Source organism: Streptopelia decaocto (genome assembly GCF_964273445.1).
Source record: "Streptopelia decaocto genome assembly, chromosome: 1".
Lineage (NCBI taxonomy): Eukaryota > Metazoa > Chordata > Aves > Columbiformes > Columbidae > Streptopelia > Streptopelia decaocto.
In genome coordinates, this window is record NC_138663.1 from 1,323,420 (window position 1) to 1,344,285 (window position 20,866).

The following is a 20,866-nucleotide window of genomic DNA, read 5'->3' on the forward strand; positions in this document are numbered from 1 at the left end:
TGCAAAGTCACACCCAGGGGCTGGTGCTGGATGCTCCAACTCTTTATTAACACCTGGATACAGCGCGGTGCCCCCCACACGGGGGGGTCACGGGGATGGGGGGTCGCCTGTGTGCAGGGGGGGCTGGGGGGCAGCAGCAGCCCCCCCTCAACAGGGGGTCCCCCCACCCCCCCCAGCTGGGGCAAAGTGGGGTTCGGGGGTTGCAAGCAGCAGGTGTTACATCCTACAGGGTGCAGCACCCTGGGGCCCCCCCAAAAGCCCCTGGGTGCCGAGGGGGGCGGGTGGGGGGTCCCCATGGCCGCGGGGTGCCGGGGGGGGCTGGCCGGGGGGGTCCAGCCCGTAGTGCAAAGCCAGCCCCGGGGCGGCACTAGCAGCGGGGGGGGCGGCCGGGGGGGCGCCCTCCTCAGTACAGCTGCTTCTCGTACCTGTGGGGCAGAGGGGGGGTCAGCAGGGGGTCCCACCCCCCATGCCCCCCCCTCGCCGCTGGCACCACGTCAGATCCTGGCGGGGAAATTTGGGGTGCCCCCCCCACAGCCCCCTGAGCACCCCCCTGTTTCTATCTGGGGGGTGCGGGGTGGTGGGTCCCCCCCATCACCCCATGGTGGGGGGGGACAAGCCGGTTACTTACGTGGCAGAACCGCAACGCTACGGTGGCGGCATGGAAAGAGAGAGAAGGTGACGCGGTCACCCCGGCACGCGGCGCGGTGACCCCCCCGCCCCCCGGCACTGGCACCGGTGACCGGCACTGGGTCTGGTCTGGCCATGGAGAGCACGGCCAAGCTGGCCAACAGGCCACCCAGCATCTTGGATAGTCAACCAGGCAACTAAAGCATCCTGGTCAACTAACCAGCCAACTAACCAGTATCCTGGCCAACTAAACAGCCAACTAACTAGCATCCCAGACAACTAACCAGCCAGCCAACCAGCAGCAAACTGGCTGACCCACCAGCCAACCAGCTAGCCAACCCGCTGGCCAACCTGCAGCTCAACCAGTTGAGCAACCTCAGCCAACCAGGAGCTCAACCAGACGGTTGACCAGCTTCTCAACCAACCAACCAGCACCTCAACCAGCCAACCAGCATCTTGGTCAACCAGCCAACCAACCAGCCAACCAGCACCTCAACCAGCCAACCGACCATAGCTAACCAGCAACCCAAGCAGCTGACCAACGTCAGTTGACCAGCATCTCAACCAGCCAACCAACATCTTGGCCAACAAGGCAATCAACCACAGCCAACCAGCACCTCATCCAGCCAACTGACTACAACCAACCAGCAACTCAACTAGTTGACCAGTCACAACTAACCAGCAACCCGGCCAACCAACCAGCATCTCAAGCACCTCAAGCAGCCAACCAACCACAGCCAACCAGTAATTTGGTCAACCAACCAACCAATCAGCATCCAAACTGGTTGAGTCGCCACAGCCAACCAGCAACCCAACCAGTTGATCAGTCACAGCCAACCAGCATCTTGGCCATTAGGGCAACCAACCACAGCCAACCAGCATCCTGGTCAACCAACCAACCAACCAACCAACCAACCAACTCCTCAACCAGCCAACTGACCACAGCCAACCAGCAACTCAGCTGATTGACCAATCACAACCAACCAGCAACTTGGCCAACCAACCAGCACCTCAAGCAGCCAACCAACCACAGCCAACCAGCAACCCAACCAGTTGACCATGCACAGCCAACCAGTATACTGGCCAACCAACGAGCATCTCAACCAGCCAATCAGCATCTTGGCCAGCAAGGTAACCAACCACAGCCAACCAGCATCCTGGTCAACCAACTAACCAGCACCTCAACCAGCCAGCCAACCACAGCCAACCAGCAACTTGGTCAGCCAATCAGAACCTCAGCCAGCCAGTTGACCAGTACTTCAACCAGCCAACCAGCATCTCAACAAGCCAATCAGCATCTTGGTCAACAAAGCAACCAACCACAGCCAACCAGCATCTCAACCAACCAACCAACCAACCACAGCCAACCAGCAATACAACCAGTTGACCAACCACAGCCAACCAGAGCCTTAATCAGCCAATCAGCATCTTGGTCAAACAGCCAACCGGCAACAGAACCAGTTGACCAACCACAGCCAACCAGAGCCTTAACCAGCCAATCAGCATCTTGGCCACCCAGCAATGCAACCAGTTGACCAACCACAGCCAACCAGAGCCTTAACCAGCCAATCAGCGTCTTGGCCAGCCAGCAATGCAGCCAGTTGACCAACCACAGCCAACCAGAGCCTTAACCAGCCAATCAGTGTCTTGGCCAACCAGCAACAGAACCAGTTGACCAACCACAGCCAACCGGCAACTTGTCATAAACCCACCACCCAACGAGCTCAGCCAACCACAAGAAGCCCCGCCCCTTGCACAAGCCCCGCCCCTTGCACAAGCCCCGCCCCGGGTCGGGGCACCCAATGGGGTGAATTAAACAACCGCAGCACCCACCTGCACCCCAACTGTCACTGGTGGGGGGCACTGACCCCACTGGGGGCTCTGCCTGTTCCCCCCCATGTCCCACCCACCCCCCCAGGTTGCTCCCCAAGTGTGGACCAGCACCCCCAGTCTCGGGGTGTCTCCATGGTGGGGAGGGTGCCCCAGAGCTGGGGGGGCAGTTGGGACCCCCAAAACCCAGCACTGGGGCAATTGGGTGTCCCCCCACCTGGCACTGGGGTAAACTGGGTGCCCCCCTCCCCACTGGGATAACTGGGTGTCCCCCATCCAGCACTGGGGCAACTGGGTGCCCCCCCTATCCAGCACTGGGCAGAACCATTATGAATGCAGGGAGGTGACAGCCAAGAGATCTCCCCAGGGTGATACCATTATGGATGGGGGGGGTTGATAGCCATGAGACCCCCCACCCCCGCCAGGGTGATAACATTGTGGGTGTGGGGGGGTGATAGTCATTAGGCTCCTCCCCCAGGGTGATACCATTACAGGTGTAGGGGAGGTTGTGGTCATGACCCTTCCCCTGGTCGACACCATTAGGGGTAGGGGGGGGGGCATGCCCATGGGACCCCCCCAGGGTGATACCATTATGGGTGCGGGGGGCATGCCAAAGGGACCCCCCAGGGTGATACCCCCCCCCGCCACTGGGATAACTGGGTGTCCCCCATCCAGCACTGGGGCAACTGGGTGCCCCCCCTATCCAGCACTGGGGTATCTGGGTGCTCTGGGATACCTGGGCGCCCCCCACCTGGCACTGGGGCAACTGGGTGCCCCCCCCCCCCCCCCCCCCCTATTCAGCACTGGGGTAAGTGGGTGCTCCCCCCGCATCCAGCACTGGGGTAACTGGGTGCTCCCCCCCCTAGTATTTGAGTCACTGGATGCCCCCCCACCTGGCAGTGGGGCAACTGGGTGCCCCCCCCCGCCCAGTACTGGAACAACTAGGAGTGCCCCAACCTGGCACTGGGGCAACTGGGTGCCCCCTGCCCCCACATCCAGCACAGGGCTAACTGGGTGTTCTCCCCCCCGCACTGGGCTAACTGGGTGCCCCCCCACAGTGTGCCTGCCCCCCCTCTTATTCCCCCCCCCAAGCACAAGCCAGATCTGACGTGGTGCCACCGCATGGTCCCCATACCCCCCCCCCGTCACCCCCCCAACTCACGAGTGCAGCCCGTGGACCCCCCCCTCGATCTGCGCCGCCATCGTCCTCCTCTCGAACTTCAGCTCCCCCGAGTACATCATGGCCCTGGGTGACACGGGAGGGGTGTCAGCAGGGTGACCCCCCCCCTCCCCAAATTGTCCCCTGTCCCACCCCCCCGTGCCCCCCCCGCTCACCGCAGCACCGAGAGGCTCCTGGCGCCCATGTCCTGGCAGCCGTGCTGGATCCCGGCCAGCAGGTACGGGACAAACTGGTGCACGGAGCCCGACCCCCCCGCGCTCACCTTCACCTTGTCACCCTCACTGCGGGGGGGGACGCACACACAGAGTGGGAGGGGGCACAAGGCGGGGGGTGTCACACCCCTCCGCCCCCCCCCCCCCCCCCCCGTGCGGTACCTGAGGTAGCGTTTTTGGGGGGTGCTGCTGCTGCTCCTCTCCGGGGGGTCCAGGGGGGCTGGGACCCCCCCGCGCTGGGACAGTCGCCCCCCCTCCGGGAAGAAGAGGCCCCCCCCCGGTGCTTCTGAGGTGGCGGCCAGCAGGGACCCCAGCATCACTGCGGGGGGGGCACCCGTGAGAACACCCCCCCAAGGACCCCAGCATCACTGTGGGGGTTGGAACCCATGAGAACACCCCCCCAGGGACCCCAGCACCACTGCGGGGGGGGCACCCCGTGAGAACACCCCCCCCAAGGACCCCAGCATCACTGCGGGGGGGCGCCTGTGAGAATACCCCCCAGGGACCCCAGCATCACTGGGGGGGGCACCCGTGAGAACACCCCCCAAGGACCCCAGCATCACTGGGGGGGGGCACCCGTGAGAACACCCCCAAGGGACCCCAGCATCACTGCGGGGGGGGGGACCCGTGAGAACACCCCCCCAGGGATCCCAGCATCATTGTGGGGGGGCACCCATGTGAACAACCCCCCAGGGACCCCAGCATCACTGCGGGGGGGCACCCGTGAGAACACCCCCCAGGGACCCCAGCATCACTGCGGGGGGGCACCCGTGAGCATCCCCCACTTGGAACCCCCCGGGCAGAACCATCATGAGTGCAGGGAGGTGACAGCCAAGAGATACCCCCAGGGTGATACCATTATGGATGGGGGGGGTTAATAGCCATGAGACCCCCCCACCCCCGCCAGGGTGATAACATTGTGGGTGTGGGGGGGTGACAGTCATTAGGCTCCTCCCCCAGGGTGATACCATTACAGTTGTAGGGGAGGTTGTGGTCATGACCCTCTCCCTTCCCCCGGGCGACACCATTGGGGGGGAGGGGGGGGGCATGCCCATGGGACCCCCCCAGGGTGATACCATTATGGATGTGGGGGGCATGTCCATGGGACCCCCTCAGGGTGATACCATTATGGGTGCGGGGGGGCATGCCCATGGGACCCCCCCAGGGTGATTCCATTATGGGTGCAGGGGGGGCATGCCCATGGGACCCCCCAGGGTGACACCATTATGGATGTGGGGGGCATGTCCATGGGACCCCCCAGGGTGATACCATTATGGGTGCGGGGGGCATGTCCATGGGATCCCTCAGGGTGATACCATTATGGATGTGGGGGGCATGTCCATTGGACCCCCCAGGGTGATACCATTATGGGTGCGGGGGGGGCATGCCCATGGGACCCCCCAGGGTGATTCCATTATGGGTGCGGGGGGGGCATGCCCATGGGACCCCCAGGGTGATACCATTATGGATGTGGGGGAAGCAGCCATGAGACCCCAGGGTGATACCACCACATCTGCAGCGGGGTGACAACCCCGAGCCCCCAGGGTGCGCCCCACCCGGGTCCCCCGTGCCCCCCTCACCGGTGGACGCCCCCAGCGCCAGCGCCTTCACCACGTGTCCCACGGTGCGGATCCCGCCGTCCGCGATCACCGGGACCCCGAACCGCCGCGCGTACTCGGCCACCTTGTACACGGCCGTGCCCTGCGGCCGCCCGCTGGACAGCGCTGCGCACGGGGGGGCACGGGGTCAGGAACACGGGGGAGCGCGGGGGCAGGAACACGGGGGGGGACACGGGGTCAGGAACACGGGGGGAGCGCGGGGGCAGAAACACGGGGGGTCAGAAACGGGGTGGAACACGGGGGGCAGGAACACGGGGGGGAACACGGGGGGTCAGAAACACGGGGGGGAACGCGGGGGGCAGGAACACGGGGGGTCAAAAACACGGGGGGGAGCACGGGGGGTCAGAAACACGGGGGGGAACACCCATGGGGGGGTCAGCACACATAGCGGGGGCAGCACCCATGGGGGGTTCAACACCCATGGGGGGGTCAGCACACATTGGGGGGTTCAGCACCCATTATGGGGGTTCAGCACCCACGTGGGGGGTCAGCACCCACCTTCGTGCGCGCCCCCCCCCATGCCCACCCGCAGGGCGTCGGCTCCGGCGTCGATCAGGTTCTTGGCCTGGGCGGCCGTCACCACTGTGATGGGGGGACACGCGTGACCCCAGGACGCCCCCTGCAGACTGCACCCCGTCTTCCTGCACCCCAAACCCTCACCCCCTGGCACCCCACTGCACTGTCCCTATGGCACCCCAAACCCTTAACTCACTGCACCCCAATCCTCCTCCTGCCATGCACCCCAAATCCCTGCCCTGCTCCCCATCCTATGGCCCCCCAAATCTTTACCCCCACAGCACCCCAAATCCCCACCCCATAGGACCCCAAATCTTCACGGCACCCAAAATCCTGAACTCATTGCACCCCAATCCCCCCCCTGCACCCCAAATCCTTAACTCATTGCACCCCAATCCTCCCCTGCACCCCAGATCCCTGCCCTGCTCCCCATCCTATGGCACCCCAAATCTTCACCCCCCTGCACCCCAAATCCTTAACTCATTGCACCCCAATCCTCCCCTGCACCCCAGATCCCTGCCCTGCTCCCCATCCTATGGCACCCCAAATCTTCACCCCCCTGCACCCCAAATCCTTAACTCATTGCACCCCAATCCTCCCCTGCACCCCAAATCCCTGCCCTGCTCCCCATCCTATGGCCCCCCAAATCTTTACCCCACAGCACCCCAAATCCCCACCCCATGGGACCCCAAATCTTCACCCCACTGCACCCCAATCCTCCCCAGCACCCCAAATCCTATACTCACTGCACCCCAATCCTCCCCTGCACCCCAAATCCCTGCCCTGCTCCCCATCCTATGGCCCCCCAAATCTTCACCCCCCTGCACCCCAAATCCTTAACTCACTGCAAACCCCCCCCTTCCGCACCCCAAATCTCTGCTCTGGTCCCCACTCCGTTGCACCCCCTCTCACTGTTGCCTCCCCCAGTGCCCCCCCGCATTGTTCCCCCCCCCATAGCACCCCGTGTTCCCCCCAGTGTCCCCTCCCGTGTTTCCCCCCGTCTCCCATGTCCCCCCCGTGTCCCCGTGTCCCCGCCATGTCCCTCATGCCCCCCATGTCCCCGGTGTCCCCCATATCCCCCCCGTGTCCCCCCTGTGTCCCCCATGTCCCCCCTGTGTCCCCCATGCCCCCCATGTCCCCGGTGTCCCCCATGTCCCCCCCGTCCCCGCCCCGTGTCCCCATGCCCCCCATGTCCCCCGTGTCCCCCATGTCCCCCCCATGTCCCCCATGCCCCCCATGTCCCCGGTGTCCCCCATGTCCCCCCCGTGTCCTCCATGTCCCCCATGTCCCCCCCGTGTCCCCCATGTCCCCCCCGTGTCCCCCGTGTCCCCCATGTCCCCCCCGTGTCCCTGGTGTCCCCTGTGTCCCCCCCGTGTCCCCAGTGTCCCTCACCGCTGCCGCCGATGACCTGCAGCGCCGGGTACCGCTGCTTGATGTAGTGGATCATGGACACCTGGTACGTGGAGTTCCCCTGCGAGCAGTCCTGGGGGGCACGGGGGACACTGTCCGGGGGGGACACTGTCCCGGGGGACACTGTCCTGGGGGGCACTGTCCTGGGGGGCACGGGATGGGGGGGGACACTGTCCTGTGGGGACACTGTCTTGGGGGGCACGGGATGGGGGGGGACACTGTCCTGTGGGGACACTGTCTTGGGGGGCACAGGACAGTGGGGGGGATGGGGAGCAGGGCAGGGATTTGGGGTGCAGAGAAGGATTGGGGTGCCATGGGGTGGGGATTTGGGGTGCTGTGGGTAAAGATTTGGGGTGCCATAGCATGGGGAGCAGGGCAGGGATTTCGGGTGCAGTGGGGTAAGGATTTGGGGTGCAGCAGGGTAAAGTTTTGGGGTGCAGTGGGGTGAGGATTTGGAGGTCCCACGGGGTCAGGATTTGGGGTACCCCAGGGCAAGGCTTTGGGGTGCAGCAGGGTGCAGCACACGTGCCACAGGGGATGGATTTGGGGTACCACTGGGTAAAGATTTGGGGTGCAGTGGGGTAAGGATTTGGGGTCCCCCAGGTAAGGATTTGGGGTACCACAGGGTAAGGACTTGGGGGTCCCATGGGGTGAGGATTTGGGGTGCAGTGGGGTGAGGATTTGGGGTCTCATGGGGTCAGGATTTGGGGTGCCCCAGGGTAAGGCTTTGGGGTGCAGTGGGGTAAAGATTTGGAGGTCCCATGGTGTCAGGATTTGGGGTACCCCAGGGTAAGGCTTTGGGGTGCAGTGGGGTGCAGCACCGAGGTGCCATGGGGTGTGGATTTGGGGTACCACAGGGTAAGGATTTGGGGTGCAGTGGGGTTAGGATTTGGGGGTCCAATGGGGTCAGGACTTGGGGTACCACTGGGTAAGGATTTGGGATGCAGTCGGGTAAGGATTTGGGGTACCACAGGGCAAGGATTTGGGGTGCAGTGGGGTAAGAATTTGGGGTGCAGCAGGGTAAAGTTTTGGGGTGCAGTGGGGTGAGGATTTGGGGTCCCACAGGGTAAGGATTTGGGGTGCAGTGGGGTGAAGATTTGGGGTACCATAGGGTAAAGAGTTGGGGTGCAGTGGGGTGAGGATTTGGAGGTCCCACAGGGTCAGGATTCGGGGTGCCCCAGGGCAAGGCTTTGGGGTGCAGTGGGGTAAAGATTTGGGGTGCAGTGGGGTGAGGATTTGGAGGTCCCACGAGGTCAGGATTCGGGGTACCCCAGGGCAAGGCTTTGGGGTGCAGCACAGGTGCCACAGGGGTGTGGATTTGGGGCGCCCTGCTCTGCGGGGCCGGGCCCCCCTGCTGCCCCGTTCCGGGGTGCCCACCCACCAGCACCACCAGGTCGACGCGCGCCTGCGCCAGCAGGTCCAGCCGGTACCGGTCGTCCTGGCGCGTGCCCAGCGCCGCCCCGCACAGCAGCTGCTTCCGCGCGTCCTTGGACGCCCCCGGGTGCTCCCGGTTCTTGCGCAGGTCCGTGCGCGCCATGATGGCCACCAGCTCGTCACGCGCGTTCACGATCGGCAGCTTCCCTGGGGACATGGAGGTGACAACAGGCATGGGGACATGGAGGTGACTCCAGGGATGGAGAGACATGGTGGTGACACAAGGGATGGGGGGACATGGAGGTGACCCCTCATTCATGTGCGCCATGATGGCCAGCGGCTCGTCATGTGCATTCACAATGGGCGGCTTCCCTGGGGACACGGAGGTGACAACAGGGAAGGGGGATATGGTGGTGATACCAGGGATGGGGACATGGAGGTGGCACCAGGGATGGGGATGGAGGGACACTGAGGTGACTCCAGGGATGGGGGAACCCCAAGGTGACCCCTCATTCATGTGCGCCATGATGGCCACCAGCTCGTCACGCGCGTTCACGATCGGCAGCTTCCCCAGGGACACAGGTGACAACAAGGAAGGGGCATATGGAGGTGACAACACGGATGGGAACACAGAGGTGACACCAGGGATGGGGATGGGGGAACCCCAAGGTGACCCCTCATTCATGTGCACCATGGTGGCCACCAGCTCGTCACACGCGTTCACAATCGGCAGCTTCCCTGGGGACACACGGGGGCATGGAGGTGACACCAGGGCTGGAGAGAAATGGTGGTGACACAAGGGATGGGGGGACATGGAGGTGACACCAGGGATGGGGATGGAGGGACACTGAGGTGACTCCAGGGATGGGGGAACCCCAAGGTGACCCCTCATTCACATGCGCCATGATGGCCACCAGCTCGTCACGCGCGTTCACGATCGGCAGCTTCCCTGCGACACAGGTGACAACAGGGATGGGGGGACACAGAGGTGACAACAGGGAAGTGGGATATGGTGGTGACACCAGGGATGGGGAAAGGGGGACATGGAGGTGACCACAGGGACAGGAAGACATGGAGGTGACACCAAGGATGGGGATGGAGTGATGTGGAGGTGACTCCAGGGATGGGGAAGGGGGGACATGGAGGTGACCACAGGGACAGGAAGACATGGAGGTGACACCAAGGATGGGGATGGAGTGATGTGGAGGTGACTCCAAGGACACAGAGGTGACCCATCATTCACATGCGCCATGATGGCCACCAGCTCGTCATGTGGGTTCACAATGGGTGGCTTCCCTCGGGACATGGAGGTGACACCAGGGATGGGGATGGGTTGACGTGGAGTGGGAGGACATGGCGGTGACACCAGGGATGGGGAAGGGGGGACATGGAGGCGACCACAGGGACAGGAAGACATGGAGGTGACACCAAGGATGGGGATGGGGGAACATGGTGGTGACACTGGTGATGGGGATACATGGATGTGGAGGTGACACCAGGGATGGGGATGGGAGGACACAGAGGTGGCCTCAAGGGATAGGGATGGGGGGACGTGAGGATGACCCTGGGAATGGGGGACATGGAGGTGACACCAGGGATGGGGATGGGGGGACACAGAGGTGACCCCAAGAACTAGAGTGATGTGGAGGTGACCCCAGGGATGGGGAGACACGGAGGTGACACCAGGGATGGGGGGACATGGAGCTGACACCAGGGATGGGGGGACCTGGAGGTGACCTTAGGGATGGGGTGATGTGCAAGTGTCCCCATGGACGGGGACACGGTGATGTGGAGGTGACCCCAGTGATGAGGATGGGGGACACCTCTGTGTCCCCAGGGCAGGGGACAGGTGGCCCGGGGTGTCCCCGCGCTGGGGACGGTCCCGCGGTGGCCGTACCCTTCTTGCTGCGCTGCAGGATCTCGTTGGCCTCTTTGAGGGTGACACCGGCTGGCGCCACCACCAGCTCGTTGCGTTTGGTCATCACCTGCGGGGACAGTGTCACCTGGGGGGACAGGGCACACCCCGGGGACAGCCCAGACATCTGGGGCCTGGATGAGACCACCCGGTCCCGAGCCCCCCACCACACCTTGGCCCTGCGTCCCATCCCACCCCAGTGTCCCATCCCATCCTATCCCATCCCACCCCATCCATCCCATCCCATCCATCCACCCCATCCCATCCATCCATCCCACCCCATCCCATCCATCCATTCCACCCCATCCCATCCCATCCCATCCCATCCCATCCCATCCCATCCCATCCCATCCCATCCCACCCATCCATCCCATCCATCCATCCCATCCCACCCCACCCCACCCCATCCCATCCATCCCATTCCATCCATCCATCCCACCCCACCCCATCCCATCCATCCATCCATCCCATCTCATCCCATCCCATCCCATCCCATCCCATCCCATCCCATCCCATCCCATCCCATCTCATCCCATCCCACCCCATCCATCCCATCCATCCATCCCATCCCATCCATCCCATCCCACCCCACCCCATCCCATCCATCCCACCCCATCCCACCCCATCCATCCCATCCCACCCCACCCCATCCCATCCCATCCATCCATCCCACCCCACCCAATCCCATCCCATCCCATCCATCCATCCCACCCCACCCCACCCCATCCCATCCATCCATCCCACCCCATCCCATCCCACCCATCCATCCCATCCCATCCATCCCATCCCATCCCATCCATCCATCCCATCCCATCCCACCCCATCCCATCCATGCCATTCCATCCATCCATCCCACCCCACCCCACCCCACCCCATCCCATCCATCCATCCCATCTCATCCCATCCCATCCCATCCCATCCCATCCCATCCCATCCCATCCCATCCCATCCCATCCCACCCCATCCATCCCACCCTATCCTATCCACATCCCATCCCTGCCCCACATCCCACCTCTGCCCCACATCCCACCTCGGCCCCATATCCCACCCCTACCCCACACCCCACATCCCATCAGCATCCTCCAACCTCCCCCACCCCTCCCCACCCGTCCCCACATCCCATCCCCGCCCCACATCCCATCCCCACCCCATATCCCATATCTGCTCCATATCCCACCTCTACCCCACACCGCACCCCTACCCCACACCCCCCATCCCACCAGCATCCCCCCCGTCCCCACGCGTCCCCACCTCCCCCAGGGCGGTGCCGTGGTCGCCGTGCCCCAGGAAGTCGATGTCGCGGGAGGTGACGATGCCCTCCAGCTTGCCGCCAAGGCGCCCGGTGCGGGTGAGCGGGATGCCCGAGAAGCCCAGGCGCCGCTTGGCGTCGCGCACGTCGCCCACGGTCTGCGCGGGGCCGTGATGAAGCCCTGCTCGAACCGCTGTGGGACATGCAGCCCATCACCAGCGGCTCGGTGATGGAGCCCTGCTCGAACCGCTGTGGGACATGCAGCCCATCACCAGCGGCTCGGTGATGGAGCCCTGCTCGAAGTTCAATTGAAGTTCAATAAGGCCAAGCGGTGGGTCCTGCCCTTTGGCCACAACAACCCCCTGCAGCGTCCAGGCTGGCACAGAGTGGCTGGAGAGCAGCCAGGCAGAAAGGGACCTGGGGGGACTAATGGACAGGAAGCTCAACAGGAGCCAACAGTGTGCCCAGGTGGCCAAGAAGGCCGATGGTGTCCTGTCCTGTATCCAAACCAGCGTGGTCAGCAGGACAAGGGCAGTGACCCTTCCCCTGTGCTCTGCATTGGGGAGGCCACACCTGGAGTATTGTGTTCAGTTCTGGGCCCCTCAGGTCAGGAAAGAGATTGAAGTGCTGGAGCGGGTCCAGAGAAGAGCAACAAGGCTGGGGAAGGGACTGGAACACAAGCCCTATGGGGAGAGGCTGAGGGAGCTGGGCTTGTTTAGTCTGGAGAAGAGGAGGCTCAGAGCTGAGCTCAGCACTCTCTAGAACTACCTGAAGGGCAGTTCTAGCCAGGTGGGGATTGGGCTCTTCTCCCAGGCATCAGCAATAGGACAAGGGGACATGGGCTTCAACTCTGCCAGGGGAAATTGAGGCTGGAGATGAGAAAGCAATTCTGTGCAGAGAGAGTGGTCAGGATTGGAATGGCTGCCCAGGGAGGTGCTGGACTCACCGGCCATGGAGGTTTTTAAACTGAGATTGGACATGGCACTTAGTGCCATGATCTAGTAAACGGACTGGAGTTGGACCAAGGGTTGGACTGGGTGATCTCTGAGGGCTTTTCCAACCCAGTCGATTCTGTGATTCTGTGATTCTGTGATTCTGTGATTCTGTGATTCTGTGAACCGCTGCAGAAGCGCGGCCGTGGGGCGGCTTGGGGGGTACGGGACAGCCCCCCCCGGGTCCCCCCCACCTACCTTCACCTTGCGCACCTCGTTGGCCTGGAACTCGGGGGTGCAGTTGTGGTGGATGATGCCGATGCCGCCCATCAGCTGGGGGGGGAGTGGGTGTCTGCACCCCTGAAGTGGATTGGGGACCCCCACCATGCACACCCAAATATGAGTTGGGACCCCCATCCTGCACCCCTAAATATGACTTGGGACACCCATCCTGCACCCCCAAATATGACTCGGGACCCCCATCTGCACCCCCAAAGCAGATTGGGGACCCCCACCATGCACCCCCAAATACAACTTGGGACCCCCATCCTGCACCCCCAAAGCTGATTTGGGTGGGGACCCCCACCATACACCCCCCAAAATATGACTTGGGACTCCTGTCCTGCACCCCCAAAGGTGATTGGGGAACCCCGCCATGCATCCCCAAATATGACTTAAAACCCCCATCCTGCACCCCTAAATATGACTCAGGACCCCAATCCTGCACCCCCAAAGCTGACTGGGGACCCCTGCCACACACCCACAAATATGACTCGGGACCCCCACCATGCACCCCCAAAGCTGACTGGGGACCCCCACCATGCACCCCCAAATATGACTTTGAACCCCCATCCTGCACCCCTAAAGGCGATTGGGGTGGGGACCCCCCTGTACCCCAAAATCAGACAGGGATGAACACCCCAACTCTTCACCCCAAAGCAACCAGGGGTGGGCACCCCCCTGTGTCCCCCCACGTCCCCCCTGTGTCTCCCATGTCCTGTACCCTCTGTGTCCCCCATGTCCCCGCATCCCACGTGTCCCCTCGTGTCTCCCATGTCCCCTGTCCTCCCCATGTCTCCGTCTCCCATGTCCCCCCATGTCCCCTGTGTCTCCCATGTCCTGTACCCCCCGTGTCCCCCGTCCCCCACATGTCCCCCATGTCCCCATATTCCCTGTCCCCCTCTGTGCCCCCACGTCCCCTCATCCCCCATGTCCTCCTATATCCCCCATGCCCTCCATGTCCCCTGTCCCCCCATGTCCCCATGTCCACCGTGTCCCCCACATGCCTGCCATGTCCCCTGTGCCCCCTATGCCCCCCATATCCCCTGTGCCCCCCTGTCCCCGTCCCCTTATGTCCCCCATGCCCTCCATGTCTCCATGTCCCCTGTCCCCCCATGTCCCCCATGCCCAGCATGTCCCCCGGTCCTCTGTGTCCCCCCATGTCCCCCGTGCCCCCCACATCCCCCTGTCCCCTGTGTCCCCCATGCCCCCCATGTCCCTCTGTCCCCTGTGTCCCCCATGTCCCCCTGTCCCCTGTGTCCCCCTGTCCCGTGACCCCCGTGCCCCCCACGTCCCCCTGTCCCCCGTGTCCCCCCATGTCCCCTGTGTCCCCCATGCCCCCCATGTCCCCCTGTCCCCTGTGTCCCCCCATGTCCCCCGTGCCCTCCACGTCTCCCTGTCCCCTGTGTCCCCCCATGCCCCCCATGTCCCCCTGTCCCCTGTGTTCCCCCATGTCCCCCATGTCCCCCTGTCCCCCATGTCCCCCATGCCCCCCACGTCCCCCTGTCCCCTGTGTCCCCCCATGCCCCCCATGTCCCCCTGTCCCCTGTGTTCCCCCATGTCCCCCTGTCCCCCATGTCCCCCATGCCCCCCACGTCCCCCTGTCCCTCCATGTCCCCCATGTCCCCCTGTCCCCTGTGTCCCCCTGTCCCCTGTGTCCCCCCATGTTCCCTATCCCCCCATGTCTCCCATGCCCCCCACGTCCCCCTGTCCCCTGTGTCCCCTCATGTCCCCCGTGCCCCCCATGTCCCCCCATGTCCCTGTCCCCCCGTGTCCCCGTGCGGCTCACAGCCATGGCGATGGCCATGTCGGCCTCGGTGACCGTGTCCAGGGGCGCCGAGACCAGGGGGGTGTTGAGGGTGATGGTTCGGGTCAGCGCCGACGTCAGGTCCTGGGGACACAGCCTGCTGGGGGGACCCCGAAACACCAGCGGGACCCCCCGGCCATGGGGGGCCCAGGGACACCCCCAAAAAGTCGGGGTGGCCCCATGTCATGTGCTCAGCTGGGGGGGACACAGGGTTGTTATCCCCATGGGGGGCACAGGGATGTCACCCTGTAGGGGGATATGGGGATGTCACCCTGGGGGGTACAGGGATGGCATCCTGGGGGGGACAGGGATGTCACCCTGGGGGATACAGGGATGTCACATGGAGGGCACAGAGATGTCACCACGAGGGGACACAGGGATGTCACCCAGGGGGCACAGGGATGTCACATGGGAGACACAGGGATGTCACCCTGGGGGGTACAGGGATAGCATCCTGGGGGGTACAGGGATGTCACCCTGGGGGCACAGGGATGTCACCATGAGGGGACACAGGGATGTCACATGGGGGGCACAGAGATGTCACCACGAGGGGACACAGGGATGTCACCCGGGGGGCACAGGGATGTCACATGGGAGGCACCGGGATGTCACCCGGGGGGTACAGTGGTGTCACCACAAGGGGACACTGGGATGTCACATTGGGGACACCGGGATATCACATGGGGGACACCAGGATGTCACCACGAGAGGACACGGGGATGTCACCCAGGGGGCACAGGGATGTCACCACGAGGGGACACAGGGATGTCATCCTGGGAGGAAACAGGGATGTCACCTCATGGGGGGCACAGGGATGTCACATGGGAGGCACAGGGACATCACCCATGGGGCCATACAGGGATGTCACCACGAGGGGACACAGGGATGTCACCTGGGGGGCACAGGGATGTCATCTGGGGCGTACAGGGATCTCACATGGGGGGCACAGGGTTGTCACCATGAGGGGACAAGGGGATGTCACACTGGGGACACCGGGATGTCACCCGGGGGGTACAGGGGTGTCACCACAAGGGGACACTGGGATGTCACATTGGGGACACCGGGATGTCACCATGAGGGGACACAGCGATGTCACCCGGGGCGTACAGGGATCTCACATGGGGGCACAGGGGTGTCACCACAAGGGGACACCAGGATGTCACATGGGGGGCACAGCGGTGTCACCACGAGGGGACACCGGGATGTCACATGGGGGACACCAGGATGTCACATGGGGGGCACAGCGGTGTCACCACGAGGGGACACAGGGATGTCAACACCAGGGGACACTGGGATGTCACATGGGGGACACCGGGATGTCACCACGAGGGGACACAGCACTCACCACCTCGTCCGCGGTGAAGTCGATGAAGCCGGGCAGGATGAGGAAATCACTGAGGGGGACAAGGGGACCGGGGGGTCACCACGGCTGGGACCCCCCAGCGGCCGGGAACCCCCAAAGATGTGAACCTCCCCAAAGGGACACAGCCCCACGCAGGGGACCACAGATCGGGGTCACCAGGATTGGGGGTGCCTGGGGGGTTTGGGGTGCCTGGGAGGGGTTTGGGGTGCTAGGGGGTTTTGGGGGGTGGGGGGTTTTGGGGTGCTGGGGGTTTTGGGGGCGGGGGTCACCCGTACTTGTAGGAGAGGCCGGCGGAGGAGGCGAAGAGCTGCTGGGCTGTCAGTCCGTCCTCGGGGACGTACCCGGTGTCCCCGCTGATCAGGTAGTCGGCCATGCTGGGGACAGGGACGGGGCACTGGGACCCAGCGGGACCCCCAGCGGGACCCCCATACCCGGACCCCCACCGGGACCCCCATCCTCACCAGGACCCCCACTGGGATCCCCATCCTCACCAGGATCCCCACCAGGACCCCCACTGGGGTCCCCATCCCCACCGGGACCCCCAGCAGGACCCCCATCCTCACCAGGACCCCCACTCCTACTGGGACCCCTACCGGGACCCCCATCCTCACCAGGATCCCAGTGGGACCCCCACTGGGACCCCCAACCCCACTGGGACCACCAGCAGGACCCCCATCATCACCAGGACCCCCATTGGGACCCCCACTCCCACTGGAACCCCCACCAGGACCCCCATCGTCACCAGGACCCCCATTGGGACCCCCACTCCCACTGGAACCCCCACCAGGACCCCCATCGTCACCAGGACCCCCATTGGGACCCCCACTCCCACGGGAACCCCCACCAGGACCCCCATCATTACCAGGATCCCCACCTAAACCAGGACCCCCATTGGGACCCCCACTCCTACCGGGACCCCCACCAGGACCCCCATCCTCACCAGGACCCCCCTGGGATCCTCATCCCCGCCGGGACCCCCACCAGGACCCCCATCCTCAGCAGGGCCCCCACTCAAACTGGGAGCCCCACTGGGTCCCCCACCTGCCCTGGGACCCCCACCAGGACCCCCAATCCTCACTGGGACATCCCCACCCAAACCAGGACCCCTGCCAGGATCCTCACCCAAACTGGGACCCCCATCCCCACCAGGACCCCCACCAGGACGCCCCATCCTCACCAGGATCCCACTGGGACCCCCACCCAAACCAGGAACCCCCCCTAGGACCCTCATCCCCACCAGGACCCCCACCAGGACCCCCATCCTCACTAGGGCCCCCACTCAAACTGGGAGCCCCACCAGGTCCCCCACCTGCACTGGGACCCCCACCAGGACCCCCCATCCTCACTGGGACACCCCCACCCAAACGGGGACCCCCATCAGGATCCCCACCCAAACCCGGACCCCCATGCCCACTGGGACCCCCATCCTCACCAGGACCCCCACTCAAATTGGGACCCCCACCAGAACCCCCAGCTGCACTGGGACCCCCACTGGACCCCCATCCTGACTGGAACCTTCCTCTGGGACCCCCACCCATGAGACCCCCCCATCCTCACCAGGACCCCCCATCCTCAATGGGAGGCACACTGGGACCCCCCACTGGGACCTCAACCCCCCCCGGCACTGGGACCCCCCACCCAAAGTGGGTCCCCCAGTGGGACCCCATCATTAGCACTGGGACCCCCCCAGCACCAGAACCCCCACTGGGACCCCAACATTAGCACTGGGACCCCCCCAGCACCAGAACGCCCACTAGGACCCCAACATTAGCACTGGGACCCCCCCAGCACCAGAACCCCGACTGGGACCCCAACATTAGCACTGGGACCCCCCCAGCACCAGAACCCTGACTGGGACCCCAACATTAGCACTGGGACCCCCCCAGCACCAGAACCCCGACTGGGACCCCAACATTAGCACTGAGGCCCACACCAGACTCCCCCAATTGGCACCAGCACTCTCACTGGGATCCCCCCCCACCAGAACCACTGGGACCAAATCATTAGCACTGAGACACCCCCAGCACCAGGACCCCCACTGGGACCCCATCATTAGCACTGGGACCCTCCCAGCACCAGAACCCCCACCAGGAACCCCCCATTGGCACCGGAACCCCCACTGGGACCCCATCATTAGCACTGGGACCCTCCCAGCACCAGAACCCCCACCAGGAACCCCCCATTGGCACCGGAACCCCCACTGGGACCCCATCATTAGCACTGGGACCCCCACCAGGACCCCCCCGCATTGGCACCAGGACCCCCACCGGGACGCCATCATTAGCACTGGGACCCCCACCAGGACCCCCCCCATTGGCACCAGGACCCCCACTGGGACCCCATCATTAGCACTGGGACCCCCCCAGCACCAGAACGCCCACTGGGACCCCTACCAGGACCCCCCCCCCCCATTGGCACCAGAACCCCCACTTGGACTCCATCATTAGCACTGGGACCCCCACCAGAACCCCCCCATTGGCACCAGAACCCCCACTGGGACCCCCACCAGGAACCCCCCATTGGCACCAGGACCCCCACTGGGACCCCATCATTAGCACTGGGACCCCCACCAGGACCCCCCCCATTGGCACCAGGACCCCCACTGGGACCCCATCATTAGCACTGGGACCCCCCCAGCACCAGAACCCCACTGGGACCACATCATTAGCACTGGGACCCCCCCCAGCACCAGAACCCCCACTGGGACCCCCACCAGGAACCCCCCATTGGCACCAGGACCGCCACTGGGACCCCATCATTAGCACTGGGACCCCCACCAGGACCCCCCCCATTGGCACCAGGACCCCCACTGGGACCCCATCATTAGCACTGGGACCCCCCCAGCACCAGAACGCCCACTGGGACCCCCACCAGGACCCCCCCCCCCATTGGCACCAGAACCCCCACTGGGACTCCATCATTAGCACTGGGACCCCCACCAGAACCCCCCCATTGGCACCAGAACCCCCACTGGGACCCCCACCAGGAACCCCCCATTGGCACCAGGACCCCCACTGGGACCCCATCATTAGCACTGGGACCCCCCCAGCACCAGAACCCCCACTGGGACCCCCACCAGGAACCCCCCATTGGCACCAGGACCCCCACTGGAACCCCATCATTAGCACTGGGACCCCCACCAGGACCCCCCCCATTGGCACCAGAACCCCCACTAGGACCCCATCATTAGCACTGGGACCCCCCCAGCACCAGAACCCCCACTTGGACCCCATCATTAGCACTGGGACCCCCCCCAGCACCAGAACCCCCACTAGGACCCCATCATTAGCTTTGGGACCCCCCAGCACCAGAACCCCCACTGGGACCCCATCATTAGCACTGAGGCCCCCACCAGGACCCCCACCCATTGGCACCAGGACCCCCACTGGGACCCCATCATTATCTTTGGGACCCCCCCCGGGCACCGGGACCCCCACCCACATCCCCACCTGGCGGGACCGGTGCCCGGGGTGCCCGTTCCCGGGGGTCCCGGTGCTGGGGGGGGGTCCCTGGGAGGGGGGGGTTGCGGTGCCGGTCCCCGCATCATCCCCGGCGCAGGGCGTGGCCGTGGGCGTGGCCCCCGGGGTGGGCGGAGCCAAGACAGGGACCGGCCGCCGCAGCCCCCCCCCCCCGCACTCCCATCCTGCCCCAGTGCCCCCCCCCACCCCTCCCAGTGCCCCCCCCCTCCTCCCAGTAACCCCCCCCCAACCTCCAAGTTCCCATTAACTCCCCCCTCCCTCCCAATAACTTCCACTAACCCCCCCCCATCAGCCCCCCCCCCGCCCCACCGACCTCCCAGTAACTCCCCAGTGCTGCCTCATCCTCCCCCATTAACCCCCCAGTATCATCCCCCCGCCTCCCAGTAACCCCCCCGCGCTGTCCCTACGTGTCCCAGTTACCTCCCAGTGCCTCCCCAGTAACCCCCCCCCGCTACCTGGGCTCCCCCTCGCCCATGGCGCTGAGCGCCGGAGCGGTGGGCGGGGCGATGGGCGGGGCCGTGGGCGGGGCGGGACTCCGCCCCGCCCACGGCCCCGCCCATCGCCCCGCCCACCGCTCCGGCGCTCAGCGCCGCGCTGGCCCCGCCCGCCGCTCCGTGGCCACGCCCACCCAAAAAGGCCACGCCCCCCAGCGTGTCCCAGAGTCCCCCCTCGCCGGGCCCGATCCGGTCACCCGTTGGTTTTGGGGGCGCCCCTGGGATTCGGGGGGGGGGGGGGGTGTCCCCTCCCCATGGGGGTGCGCCCAAAGTTAAGTCAAGGGGTGCACCCAAAATAGAAGGTTCCGCCCCCCAAAAATGGGGCACACCCCCAAAAAAGAAAAGGGTGCACCTAAAGCAGAGGGGGGGGGCACCCAAAAAGAGAGGAAAGCACCCAAAAGTGAGGGTTGCACCCCAAAAAGGGGGTGTACCCAAAGTTTAAGTCAAGAGGTGCACCCAAAATAGAGGGGTGCACCCAAAGCCAAGGGGTGCCCCCTGAAAATTGGGGTGCACCCAAAACCAAAGCCAATGGGGGGGGGCACCCAAAAAAAGAGGAGAGCACCAAAAACTGAGGGGTGCA

At 64.6% G+C, this 20,866-nt stretch overlaps 1 protein-coding gene across 1 annotated transcript; it reads right to left on the reverse strand.

Annotated features, from left to right (window-relative positions):
- Positions 1-11: 11 nt before the first annotated feature.
- On the reverse strand, positions 12-20,319 carry IMPDH1 (inosine monophosphate dehydrogenase 1). Its single transcript, XM_082071870.1, has 16 exons — positions 20,248-20,319; positions 16,589-16,687; positions 16,296-16,344; positions 14,933-15,034; positions 13,123-13,197; positions 12,139-12,181; positions 11,935-12,095; positions 10,666-10,753; positions 8,776-8,975; positions 7,377-7,467; positions 5,967-6,050; positions 5,430-5,573; positions 4,012-4,168; positions 3,793-3,918; positions 3,620-3,703; positions 12-425 (listed from the first exon to the last, which is right to left on the reverse strand). The coding sequence occupies exons 1-16, from the start codon at positions 20,265-20,267 to the stop codon at positions 404-406; spliced, it is 1,545 nt and encodes a 514-aa protein (XP_081927996.1). The 5' UTR covers positions 20,268-20,319; the 3' UTR covers positions 12-403.
- Positions 20,320-20,866: the final 547 nt, after the last annotated feature.

What these genes read in the sequence shown, in the direction of transcription:
- IMPDH1 (XM_082071870.1), bottom strand. Translation starts at nt 20,267, where the DNA reads ATGGGCGAGGGGGAGCCCAG. An exon ending in ACGAGGTGCGCAAGGTGAAG is followed by an intron (nt 12,182 to 13,122) that starts GTAGGTGGGGGG and finishes CATGTCCCACAG; the next exon opens with CGGTTCGAGCAGGGCTCCAT. An exon ending in GGGGGGGGGCGCGCACGAAG is followed by an intron (nt 5,574 to 5,966) that starts GTGGGTGCTGAC and finishes CCCCGTGCGCAG; the next exon opens with CGCTGTCCAGCGGGCGGCCG.